Source organism: Scylla paramamosain, chromosome 23 (genome assembly GCF_035594125.1).
Source record: "Scylla paramamosain isolate STU-SP2022 chromosome 23, ASM3559412v1, whole genome shotgun sequence".
In the NCBI taxonomy this organism is placed as follows: domain Eukaryota; kingdom Metazoa; phylum Arthropoda; class Malacostraca; order Decapoda; family Portunidae; genus Scylla; species Scylla paramamosain.
In genome coordinates, this window is record NC_087173.1 from 12,699,699 (window position 1) to 12,713,254 (window position 13,556).

The 13,556-nt window shown below is 42.9% G+C and overlaps 1 protein-coding gene across 5 annotated transcripts in view; it reads right to left on the reverse strand.

Moving 5' to 3' along the window:
- The window catches only part of LOC135112233 (ran-specific GTPase-activating protein-like), a 78,621-nt gene that overhangs the window by 5,448 nt on the left and 59,617 nt on the right, over positions 1–13,556 (reverse strand). For 4 of the 5 annotated variants that reach the window (XM_064026468.1, XM_064026465.1, XM_064026467.1 and 1 more), the window contains exons 1-2: positions 1,645–1,756; positions 478–652 (exon numbers count right to left, since the gene is read on the reverse strand). In XM_064026468.1, the coding sequence (XP_063882538.1) occupies positions 478–652; positions 1,645–1,747 (278 nt within the window). In that variant the 5' untranslated portion in view covers positions 1,748–1,756. Of the gene's footprint in view, positions 1–477; positions 653–1,644; positions 1,757–3,095; positions 3,283–13,041; positions 13,131–13,556 lie in introns of those variants that run through there. The other variant, XM_064026469.1, reaches the window with a different exon arrangement.

Below are 13,556 nucleotides of genomic sequence, written 5' to 3' on the forward strand. Positions count from 1 at the left end.
AAACTTTTTTTTTTTTTTATCCTTAACGAACACAAGAACTCCCCCACCCCCGCCCTCCCTTCCCTCTCACACACACACACACACACACACACACACACACACACACACACACACACACACACACAAATAATTCCATATATAAAAAAAAAAAAAATCGAAAATACAATAAAATAAGGAGGCATTTTGAGCCATATTTCCCTTATTTCCCCTTGTCCCCTCGTCCCTTAGCGCTCAAGATGGCCGCCCATACCTGCTTCTTACTGGCGGGCAAGTGTGTGTGTTGAAAATCGCTAAATAAAGGAGTAATTAATAATGGTGGGGCATCACCCTCGATCATCCCTCGATTTTCCGCCATAAGATCCCCGCCACCCGCCCTCACATATACGCCTATTTTCCTTATTTACACCTCCGCACCGCCGCCATTCTCGTGTGTGTTGATAGCCAGATGATGTGAGTGTAGAATGGTAGCCATGTTACCTTCTCAAGAGCCATGGTGTCGCCGATGATGATGGATAATTGTGGCTGCCTCTATCAGTCCCTCCGATGCAATTTTGTAAGCAGACTCGCCATCTGATATGGACGCTCGATCTTGATCTTGATGGTACAGATAGCTCGGGATCACTCTTAAACCAGGCCTTTGGATCGGCAACTCCTGTAAAAGGGAAAAAAGAAAAGAAAAAAAAATTAACAAACATCATCATCTACTGTAACTGTTCCTACATCTGGCACGCCACATTCTCTCCAGAAACTCTTTCACCGCCTCAATCATCCTTTCATTGGCCTCTCTACACAGTCCCAGCAACAACACCATCCATTCCTTTCCTGTCTTCTCCACTCTTTCATTCCTATCATGCCCTAACTCAGTCAGTATCACTTGCATCATCTCATTCCTGTCTCTGGCATACTTCACACACTCCAGCACCACATGTTCCACCGTCTCATCCTCTCCCATGTCACACATCTGGCACACTTTGCTGCGGGACTCAGACCACCTGTAACTCCTTGCATTCACATCCATACACTGTGCCCTCGCTCGGAAGAGAAGATCACCGCCCAGGCTTCCATCATACCACCTTTCATACCTCGGGGCCTCTTTCTCCTTGTACCATTCCAGGGTCTTCTTTCTTTCCATTTCATTCTTCCATTCATTCAGTCCCACACATTTCACTTCTTTGTCTATCTCATTCTTCCATTTTCTCACATCCCATTCGGCTCCCACTCTGCCTCCTCTTGTTACCACTCATTCACGCTCATTTTGATTCCTCCCAGCCATTCTTATCGCCTACACCACTTGCAATCCATTCCTGTCTGTCATTCTCATGCATCTCTTCCTCCATTTGCTTCCACTTTCATTCCACAGGTACACCTTCCTTGCTATTCTTGCGTCATCCATTCTCTCAAGCCTAATCCTGTACCTAAGTGTGGCTTTTGTGAGTCTTTCTCTGAAGGTGCTCCATCCCATGTCACCTCTCAAGGCTTCAACTGCTGTGCACCTCGGTGCACTCAGTGCCATCCTTGCTACTCTATTCTGGCCCACTTCTAACTTATCAATTTCACTTTCATTCCATGCAATCACATCCATACCATACATTATACTTGGCACAGCCACACTCTTCCACACTTCTCTCAACACATCATACTTACTTGCTCTCATCCTTGCCGCGCTTCCCAATCGACCTACCCACTGGTTTACCATACTTATCTTTTCATTCTTTGCCTTTGCACACCCACTAGGACTCATCCACATCCCTAAGTACTTATATTGTTGCACCTGTCTCAACTCATTCTCATACTTCACACACTCCAGCACCACATGTTCCACCGGCTCATCCTCTCCCATGTTACACATCTCTGTCCTATGTTGACAATCTTGAATCTTGATCTTTCTTCGGTGTCTTTTGGGAGTTTTTGAAGTGATTTTTTTTATTTTCATTATTTTTTTTTAATAGACTTTTTGAATAGTGTTGATAGGAAAATGTGGGGAATTTAATGGGCTATCTTGGTGTACTATTGTTTTTTTTTTTTTTCTTTGCGGTAGTTATTTAGATATTCAGAAAAATGTTGAAAGTATCTGTGTGTCTTAGAATTTGACATGCTATATATTTTTTTTCAATTTTCTCTTTATTAACTAACTTGTAATTGATGATGGCGATAGTCAGAGATGAACAATTTAATGGACTATCATGGTGCACTATTAGTTCTGCTTTTCCACTTATAGTTATTTAGAAATATATTACAGAAAAGTACAACAATTTTTCTTCCTCCTTCTTCTCCTCCTCCTCCTCATCATCATCATCATGTTTCTCTTCTTCCTATTATAATTACTACTACTACTGTGTGTGTGAGTGTGTGTGTATAGTAATAATAATAATTATAATGATGATAATAATAATAATAATAATAATAATAATAATAATAATAATAATAATAATAATAATAAGAAGAAGAAGAAGAAGAAGAAGAAGAAGAAGAAGAAGAAGAAGAAGAAGAAGAAAAGAATAAGATGATGATAATGAAAACACACATATATAGAAGACATACTAAATTCTCCTCTCTCTCTCTCTCTCTCTCTCTCTCTCTCTCTCTCTCTCTCTCTCTCTCTCTCTCTCTCTCTCTCTCTCTCTAATATAATAACAATAACCAGGAATAATGAAGTATAGGTTAGTATCCCTTAAAAACATACGTTTTCTCTAATTACGTCACTTATTTAAGAAACATAAGGTCGAGTATCCTACAAATTTACTTAATAAAATGGACCATATTGATCTTCCAAGTAAAAATTATAAATATAGCTCTTTCTCTGACTGCTCCCACTTAAACATAATAAGTACTAGTATTAAACATCACAGAATAGTAGATTTAAATAGTATATACAAGAAAAACTATAAAAAAAAACTCGTATAATAGCAATTAACAGAAATAATGAAGTACAGACTAGTGTCCCTTAAAATATATACGTTTTCTCTAATTACGTCACGCCTTTAAGAAACAAAGTCGAGAATCTTTGCAATTACAGTTACAAAATGGACCATATTGACATTACACGCATAACTACTATTACTAGTACTATTACTACAACTACTACTACTACTTACAGCCACTACTATCGCCGAAATTGTTGTACTAAGTAACTTTCTCGGCTCATTGTTGACCAATAGTCCAGCACACTACAAGGGCGGCCTGATAGTCCAAGTAGTCACCACATACGTGTGACCATTCACTACTCCTGCTACTACTGCCATGCTGCTGCTGCTACTGCTGCTGGTGATGGTTGATGCAAATCTGATGGAGAATAAAGGGTTAGGTTAATAGTAGTAGTAGTAGTAGCAGCACTAGTAGTTAGGTTAGGAGGAGGAGGAGAGATAAAGAGAGAGAGAACGGAACAGATAATATGGATGCTGTGGTATTGTAATAGTTGTAACACTGAAGATATTTGCTCTTTTCTCCTCCGCCATGCTGGGTGTTTTATTCATATTTGTTTTGTGAGTAGTAGTAGCAGTAGTAGTAGTATAAGTAGTAGTGTGCTTTCGTCATATATATCTGATAATGTATTATCATCAAAGTAAAATTCACTGGACGCGATTAATGCTTTCTCATGTGTTGGGTTAAGCAAGATTGCATTTGCTCCATCTGAAAACATTTATAATTTTGGTTCATCGGCATTTAAATGTCTGCCTCCTCTTCTCTTTCTTCTGGTATATGTGAAAATGTTGTACAAAAATTACGAATGGGTAAGTTGCCTTAATATGTCGGAAAATCTGGATACTGCTTAATATTCTTGTGTTTCCCATAAAAAATTACGTTTTCTTATACAACTACAAAAGAAAATGAAAAACATTTAGCAGTAGCTATATATTTTCTATCCATTTCTGTTAGTAATGTCACCGCCAGGCTTTCTTGATGTCTATTCACTCCTGCAGCACCAAGAAGAGTCACACACAGATAGCTCGGGGGGACTACTTTCTTCCAGCCACACATGTAATCATCCTAACACACACACACACACACACACACACACACACACACACACACACACACACACACACACACCACCCCTCAAGGAACCTCTCCACACAAGCAATATTAAAGAAAAAAAAAAAAAAACACGGTACAAAATATAAGTAAAAACCCTAAGGAATACATAGATTATACACCAATGCTAAATATTCACAATCTTATATAAAAAAAAAAGAGACGAGATTATCATTGTAGCCACGTAACGCTTCCAACTCAATGAATTAGCCATTAACGGAGGTGCAGCCAACCAGTCTTTTCTATACCACAAGAAAATCAAAGGAAAGCTTCAAATTTCATACATCTCATAATTGTGAATATTAAACAAAAGGAGAATTATGCAAATCTCAGTCACTTTTATTGTTGGTGAATCCCTTACTAGTTAACACACCACTATTCTGTCCACCTCCCCACTGCAAGAGTTAACCAGTATTCTCAGTCTTTCACCACTATTCTGTCCACCTCCCCACTGCAAGAGTTAACCAGTATTCTCAGCCTTTCACCACTATTCTGTCTACCTCCCCAGTGCAAGAGTTAACCAGTATTCTCAGTCATTCACCACTATTCTGTCCACCTCCCCACTGCAAGAGTTAACCAGTATTCTCAGTCCTTCATCCCTTTCTCTGGTGGACTCTTTCACTCCCTGTCTGCCTCTGTATTTCCACCTTCCTGTGACTGGAACTCTTTCAGGATGGAGGCTTCAACACACTTAGCCTTCAATGTCTGACCACCACTTTGGACTGTCTAGAGACTGGCACCTCAGTGGACCTGTTTGTTACTGCACTGTTGGTACTCTTGGGAAGTGTCCCTCCTACACAAAGAAAACAAAGAAAGAAAAAATACACGTGTACAGAGAGAGAGAGAGAGAGAGAGAGAGAGAGAGAGAGAGAGAGAGAGAGAGAGAGAGAGAGAGAGAGAGAGAGAGAGAGAGAATTAATTAACGATAAGATAATTCTCTCTCTCTCTCTCTCTCTCTCTCTCTCTCTCTCTCTCTCTCTCTCTCTCTCTCTCACACACACACACACACACACACACACACACACACACACACACACACAGATAGAAAAAAGGGAGAGAAAAAGGAGGAGGAGATTTCTACTACTACTACTACTACTACTACTACTACTACTACTACTACTACTACTTCTACTACTACTACTACTACTATCAGCGAAATAGTTGTTTTTGGTAACTTTCACGGCTCCTTGTAGGCTGATAGCCCGAGAGCCACCTGATAGTCAGAATAGTCAACGCACGTGAACATGTAAGACTATCGCCAGCAGTAAATGGTTTGAGAAAAATTATGATAGTAATAATACACATTTTCTTTTTAACGCAACCATAGAAAACGCAAGATACACCCTCAATATTTCAAGGGTAACAAAGGTAAAATGTCCAGGCTCTCTAATCAGGGTAAGGCTGCAGGTAATGGTGCAAACTTGAAAAAAAAAAATATGTTTAAGAAATAGACAGCAGGGAACTGGTTCTTAGATAGAGTGGTGGATGAATAGGTGGACTCCGTAATGTGGCTGTGGGTGCTGAGTCACTAGGGAGCTTTAAAAGATTAGACAGAATGGTGTGCTTTATATAGGGAGTGCCACGTGAAGGTCTGATGGCTTCCTGCACCAACCCTTATTTATCTATTCATTTATTTTTTTGTTCTTGCGTTCTTTTATCGTGAGTTACCCCACCACTACCCATAACAGAGCATCGGCTTCCCGTTTTCTAGTGCAGTCAGTCAGGAGGTCCTCAGTGACGTCAGCATATCAACGCTCTTGTCTCTTAATGGAAGTTTTGCAAGTTTGTCTCAATATTAGTCAACAAAACAAGAGAATCAATGTGGTCTTTTTTTTTTTTTATGTAGGAAGGACACTGGCCAAGGGCAACAAAAATCTAATAAAAAAAAGTGCCCACTGAAATGCCAGTCCCGTAAAAGGGTCAAAGCAGTGGTCAAAAATTGGTGGATAAGTGTCTTGAAACCTCCCTCTTGAAGGAATTCAAGTCATAGGAAGGTGGAAATACAGAAGCAGGCAGGGAGTTCCAGAGTTTACCAGAGAAAGGGATGAATGATTGAGAATACTGGTTAACTCTTGCGTTAGAGAGGTGGACAGAAGAGGGGTGAGAGAAAGAAGAAAGTCTTGTGCAGCGAGGCCGCGGAAGGAGGGGAGGCATGCAGTTAGCAAGATCTGAAGAGCAGTTAGCATGAAAATAGCGGTAAAAGACAGCTAGATATGCAACATTGCGGCGGTGAGAGAGAGGCTGAAGACAGTCAGTTAGAGGAGAGGAGTTGATGAGACGAAAAGCTTTTGATTCCACCCTGTCTAGAAGAGCAGTATGAGTGGAACCCCCCCCAGACATGTGAAGCATACTCCATACATGGACGGATAAGGCCCTTGTACAGAGTTAGCAGCTGGGGGGGTGAGAAAAACTGGCGGAGACGTCTCAGAACACCTAACTTCATAGAAGCTGTTTTAGCTAAAGATGAGATGTGAAGTTTCCAGTTCAGATTATAAGTAAAGGACAGACCGAGGATGTTCAGTGTAGAAGAGGGGGACAGTTGAGTGTCATTGAAGAAGAGGGGATAGTTGTCTGGAAGGTTGTGTCGAGTTGATAGATGGAGGAATTGAGTTTTTGAGGCATTGAACAATACCAAGTTTGCTCTGCCCCAATCAGAAATTTTAGAAAGATCAGAAGTCAGGCGTTCTGTGGCTTCCCTGCGTGATATGTTTACCTCCTGAAGGGTTGGACGTCTATGAAAAGACGTGGAAAAGTGCAGGGTGGTATCATCAGCGTAGGAGTGGATAGGACAAGAAGTTTGGTTTAGAAGATCATTAATGAATAATAAGTAGAGAGTGGGTGACAGGACAGAACCCTGAGGAACACCACTGTTAATAGATTTAGGAGAAGAACAGTGACCGTCTACCACAGCAGCAATAGAACGGTAAGAAAGGAAACTTGAGATGAAGTTAGAGAGAGAAGGATAGAAACCGTAGGAGGGTAGTTTGGAAATCAAAGCTTTGTGCCAGACTCTATCAAAAGCTTTTGATATGTCCAAGGCAACAGCAAAAGTTTCACCAAAATCTCTAAAAGAGGATGACCAAGACTCAGTAAGGAAAGCCAGATCACCAGTAGAGCGGCCTTGACGGAACCCATACTGGCGATCAGATAGAAGGTTGTGAAGTGATAGATGTTTAAGAATCTTCCTGTTGAGGATTGATTCAAAAACTTTAGATAGGCAGGAAATTAAAGCAATAGGACGGTAGTTTGAGGGATTAGAACGGTCACCCTTTTTAGGAACAGGTTGAATGTAGGCAAACTTCCAGCAAGAAGGAAAGGTAGATGTTGACAGACAGAGCTGAAAGAGTTTGACTAGGCAAGGTGCAAGCACGGAGGCACAGTTTCGGAGAACAATAGGAGGGACCCCATATGGTCCATAAGCCTTCCGAGGGTTTAGGCCAGCGAGGGCATGGAAAACATCATTGCGAAGAATTTTAATAGATGGCATGAAGTAGTCAGAGGGTGGAGGAGAGGGAGGAACAAGCCCAGAATCGTCCAAGGTAGAGTTTTTAGCAAAGGTTTGAGCAAAGAGTTCAGCTTTAGAAATAGATGTGATAGCAGTGGTGCCATCTGGTTGAAATAGAGGAGGGAAAGATGAAGAAGCAAAGTTATTGGAGATATTTTTGGCTAGATGCCAGAAATCACGAAGGGAGTTAGATTTTGAAAGGTTTTGACATTTTCTGTTAATGAAGGAGTTTTTGGCTAGTTGGAGATCAGACTTGGCATGGTTCCGGGCAGAAATATAAAGTGCATGAGATTCTGGTGATGGAAGGCTTAAGTACCTTTTGTGGGCCACCTCTCTATCATGTATAGCACGAGAACAAGCTGTGTTAAACCAAGGTTTAGAAGGTTTAGGACGAGAAAAAGAGTGAGGAATGTACGCCTCCATGCCAGACACTATCACTTCTGTTATGCGCTCAGCACACAAAGACGGGTCTCTGACACGGAAGCAGTAGTCATTCCAAGGAAAATCAGCAAAATACCTCCTCAGGTCCCCCCAACTAGCAGAGGCAAAACGCCAGAGGCACCTTCGCTTAGGGGGATCCTGAGGAGGGATTGGAGTGATAGGACAAGATAAAGATATGAGATTGTGATCGCAGGAGCCCAACAGAGAAGAAAGGGTGACAGCATAAGCAGAAGGATTAGAGGTCAGGAAAAGGTCAAGAATGTTGGGCGTATCTCCAAGACTGTCAGGAATACGAGTAGGGTGTTGCACCAATTGCTCTAGGTCATGGAGGATAGCAAAGTTGTAGGCTAGTTCACCAGGATGGTCTGTGAAGGGAGAGGAAAGCCAAAGCTGGTGGTGAACATTGAAGTCTCCAGGAATGGAGATCTCTGCAAAAGGGAAGAGGGTCAGAATGTGCTCCACTTTGGAAGTTAAGTAGTCAAAGAATTTTTTATAGTCAGAGGAGTTAGGTGAGAGGTATACAGCACAGATAAATTTAGTATGAGAGTGACTCTGTAGTCGTAGCCAGATGGTGGAAAACTCGGAAGATTCAAGAGCGTGGGCACGAGAGCAGGTTAAGTCATTGCGCACATAAACGCAGCATCCAGCTTTGGATCGAAAATGAGGATAGAGAAAGTAGGAGGGAACAGAAAAGGGGCTACTGTCAGTTGCCTCAGACACCTGAGTTTCAGTGAGGAAAAGAAGATGAGGTTTAGAAGAGGAGAGGTGTTGTTCTACAGATTGAAAATTAGATCTTAGACCGCGAATGTTGCAGAAGTTAATGAAGAAAAAGTTGAGGGGGGTGTCAAGACACTTAGGGTCGTCAACAGAAAGGCAGTCCGACCTGGGGACATTTATGGTTCCCTCCCCAGATGGGGACTCCGAGGCTGGTGTAGGAGTCGCCATGATGATTTAAAAATTTTTGAGTGAAGGGTGTGTGTGTTATTAGGTGCTTGTAGTTTTGTGTGGAGGAAGAGAGTTGTCTTTAGAGGGCAGGCTGTGACTGCCCCCTTGTGTTGTGAGACACAAAGGGAAACGTTCAGTGAGGTCAAAGCTGGGTCTGCTTACAAACATTCAATCTCTTACTCTCTTTCATTTTCCCTGTTCACCCTTCACAAACTTCCTATCCGTTCTGTTGTTCTGTTCTGTTCTGCAAGTCTGTGCGAGTTTGTGCGAGTTTGTGCGAGATTGTGTGAGTTTGTGTGAGTTTGTGTGAGATTGTGCGAGTTTGTGTGAGATTGTACGAGTTTGTGTGAGTTTGTGTGAGAATGTGCGAATCTGTGTGAGATTGTGCGAGTTCGTGCGAGTCTGTGTGAGATTGGGCGAGTTTGTGTGAATTTGTGCGAGTTTACATTTCTTTAGTTCTTGTGTATCTCCTCTAGCAAGGAAGACCTGCTGGCTAGTGGTGATAACTGTGTGTGTGTGTGTGTGTGTGTGTGTGTGTGTGTGTGTGTGTGTGTGTGTGTGTGTGTGTGTGTGTGTGTGTGTGTGTGTGTGTGTGTGTGTGAGTGCGTGTGTGTGTAAGTTTTCAATAGTACAGCTACACTGACTTAACTCAACGTAGCCTAACCTAACCTAGGCTAACCTAACCTAACCTAACCTAACCTAGCCTAACTTAACCTAGCCTAACTTGACGTAACGTACCATTTTTCCAGCTTTCCCCAATCCCAGCACCTCATTAGCTTCATCCCGTGTCACACCCACCTGTTCTAATACTTTGCTGTTCCTTCCTTTCAAACTGCACACCAAGCTTGGATTCCCTAAGGCAACGCAAGCTTCACCTTCTCACTCCCTGCTGCCTGATACACTCACGCCAATCTCTTTATTGCAGACTACAGTTTCTTCATCCATGGCAACATTTTTCCTCGTCTCAGCATCAATATTGCAATTCGCTTTAGTTTTATCAATTTGAATCTTTCAGCTAAATCCTCGTGAACTATCTGCACGTGTTGCCTGATGCGCAGCTGTCCAGTCACACTCGGCAGCTGTCTTTGTCTGTAATAACCTTCCTAACCTGCATCACGCGTGGCACGTTCTCTACAGGTGTAACTCAACGTACACAGCAAAACATCACTTCCTGCCTCGGTACCCAGGTCACTCTTGCCCTCCCAACCTTCAGGGTAACACAGGCAGGCACAGTCAGTCCGCCCTCCCTGCACGTGTGACAGAACACCACCAGCAGCAGCACACTATCCTAGCCATTGAGCCTTTCAGTGCGGGAAGCAACAGTTCACATGACTGGAAGCAATGCAGGTAATATTTAGAAGCATTTAAGAGAAGGAAAATGCACACAGAGAAAACATTGTACAACTTCTTCCTAATGTAATGACTCAACCTCATTCACCCACCTTGTCATTGTCTTCACCAAAATTGACGAGAGAGAGAGAGAGAGAGAGAGAGAGAGAGAGAGAGAGAGAGAGAGAGAGAGAGAGAGAGAGAGAGAGAGAGAGAGAGAGAGAGAGAGAGAGAGAGAGAGAGAGAGAGAGATTAGCATTTACTCTCTCTCTCTCTCTCTCTCTCTCTCTCTCTCTCTCTCTCTCTCTCTCTCTCTCTCTCTCTCCTTTGTTTATGTAGAAAAAAAGGAGACGGACACAGAAAGAAGGAAGAGAAAAGGAAGGAGGAGGAAGGACAAGGGGAACATGAGGAGGAGGCGAAGGGGGAGGAGGAGGAGGAGGAGGAGGAGATGAAGCGAGTGAGCGAGAATACCCAAGCGAAAACGAAATTGAAGAGCAGACGGTGTGGTCACTGGTGCAGGAAGACTGTGAGATTCATAGTGTACAGGAAAGCTCACAAATCATGAGGACTGTATGCATCTGTTGAGTGGTCACGATACAGAACAAGATCTGCAGTGGTGATGGCATTGTTTGTAAAAGCGGTGCGCATATATACAGTAATGAGTTGCTGGAGGATGAGAAGGAACACACACAAAGCTCCTTCCCTTGACATGCGTACTAGATGGGTTTATTGCTTCACATCCTGGGGAGAAAAGCTCAGGAAATTGTCGCCAGTAAGAGGGCTGGTCCAGACGTGAAGCACTCTTATTACCTGTCCACCACTCACACCTAACGCACACACATACACTCACCACAACACTCGGTGACAGGAACAGGTGCACAGTGACCGCCGCAGGAACCAACATGGCGGAGAGAAGTGTATTGCACGACATTCCCTGTGGTGGGTGACACTGACAATATTACGGTGAGGTAGGCAGAGATCTGGCAACGCGGCTGGGCGAACACAAAGCGGAAATCTGGCAACACAGGGAAACTATTGCGGCTATTTAACAAAGTGAGTAAACAGCACAGAAAAGCATTAAGATCAAGATACTTAACAACTACTAAAAAGACATCGATAAAAGAGTGGGTGGCTGGTGTGGCGGCACAGGTCGCCATGGATGGGGGGGGGGGGAGGCGAGCACCAGTCACGTAGCAACACGCATAACCCACGAGGGCGACGCACGAGCCAATCAGAAGACGGAAGACAAGACCGAGGACCAATCAGCACCCCTCAGGACAGGAAACTATTGCTCCAGCGTCCCTTTGAGCTGGACGGCTGTGTCTGCCAGGTCTGTCAAGAACACTCAGGGGAGAAACTCCTGTTCCTTTCCCAACCCGCGATTCTGCACCACCTTCAACAACAACAACAACGACAACAACGACAACAACAACAACAACAACAACAACAATGATAATAATAACAGGAAATATAATTGAGGATTAGAAGAAATTACAGAGAGAGAGAGAGAGAGAGAGAGAGAGAGAGAGAGAGAGAGAGAGAGAGAGAGAGAGAGAGAGAGAGAGAGGCTACCAAAACTATTAACCAAGATTCCTAACTACCAACATTTTTAAAAACTACCACAATTATCAACCAACACTCCGAAAACTACAATTATTAACCAACATTCGTAATTACCAACATTGCTTCCAGTCACCGGGGCGGAGCAGAGCACGGCCACGCCCTCGCCACGCCCGCAGTCACTCACGCCCCACACCACACTACCACAGTCTCTAAAACCACAACTCGCCGTCCTGCAATTGTGGTTGGTGAAGAAAGGTGAGGTGGTGGTAGTGGTGGTGGTTATAGGTTAGGTTACTACTACTACTATTACTACTACTACTACTACTACTTTTACTACTACTACTACTATTACTACTACTACTACTACTACTACTATTATTACTACTACTATTACTAGAATAAAGCAGAAAGGAATGTCCATGCACGTTGTTTGTGTTCACTTGTGATCATCTGCCGTTGCCCAGTGAAAAGTCTACGGTAAGAGCGAGCCAGGTTTCATTTAGTATAAGGGAAATATTTGCCGCCTTTCTTAACCCAGTGTAGGCCTATCTATAAATGTTTACATGTACTGTTGCTGCTGATGCTGCTGCTGTTGTTGTTGTTGTTGTTGTTGTTGTTGTTGTTGTTGTTGTATTTTTATTTTTGATTTATTTTTCATCAGTTTTCTCTCCTCCTCCTCCTTTTGCTACTACTACTACTACTACTACTACTACTACTACCACCTTCTTCTTCTTCTTCTTCTTCTTCTTCTTCTTCTTCTTCTTCTCTTTCTTTTCCTCCTCCCCTTTTTCCTCATCCTCCTCTTTTTCTTCCTCCTCCTCATCTTCTAATAGCCTTTCTTCTTCTTCTTCTTCTTCTTCTTCTTCTTCTTCTTCTTCTTTTTCTCTTTCTTTTCCTCCTCCTCCTCCTCCTCCTCCTCAACCACCTCCTCTTCCTAATCCTCCTCCTTCTTTTCTTCCTCCCCCTCCTCTTCTTTGTCTTTCTTTTCCTCCTCCTCCTCCTCTTTATCCTCCTCTTCCTCCTTCTCCTCCTCTTTCTCCTCTGATACCCTTATTCTTCCTCTCCTCCTCGTTTTCTTCTTCTTCTTTTTCTTCCTCCTCCTTCTCCTCCTCTTCTTCCTCTTAATCCATTTTTTTCTCTTTCTCTCTCTCTCTCTCTCTACTACTACTATTATTACTACTATTACTACTACTACAACAACAACAACTACTACTACTACTACTAACCTCACAGTTCTGTTCATCCAATAGAACAAGACCATTCCCAAAACAAAGATGGCCGCCGGGGTAAACCTTCGCCTCGCCACGTTCTTAACCTGAGAGAGAGAGAGAGAGAGAGAGAGAGAGAGAGAGAGAGAGAGAGAGAGAGAGAGAGAGAGAGAGAGAGAGAGAGAGAGAGAGAGAGAGAGAGAGAGAGAGAGAGAGAGTTTTGTCATCGAAGTTTTTCTTTCTGTTTTCCTCTTCTTCCTCTTCCTCTTCCTCGTGCTCCTCCTTCTCTTCCGTATCTTTCAGTTTCTCTTCCTCCTCCTCCTCCTCCTGTTCTCTCTCTCCTATTCGTGTTGTTCCTTTTGCTCCTGTTGTTTGCCCCTTTCTTCCCTCTGTCGCTCCTCCTTGTTCACCCTCCATTCATTGTTAGGTTTTCTGTCACATTTCATAAATAAGGCTTCTTCTCTCACTTCTACCACTTCAGTGTGGCATCTAGTACTGCTGCACATTACAAAACACTACGTCTAAATAGAATA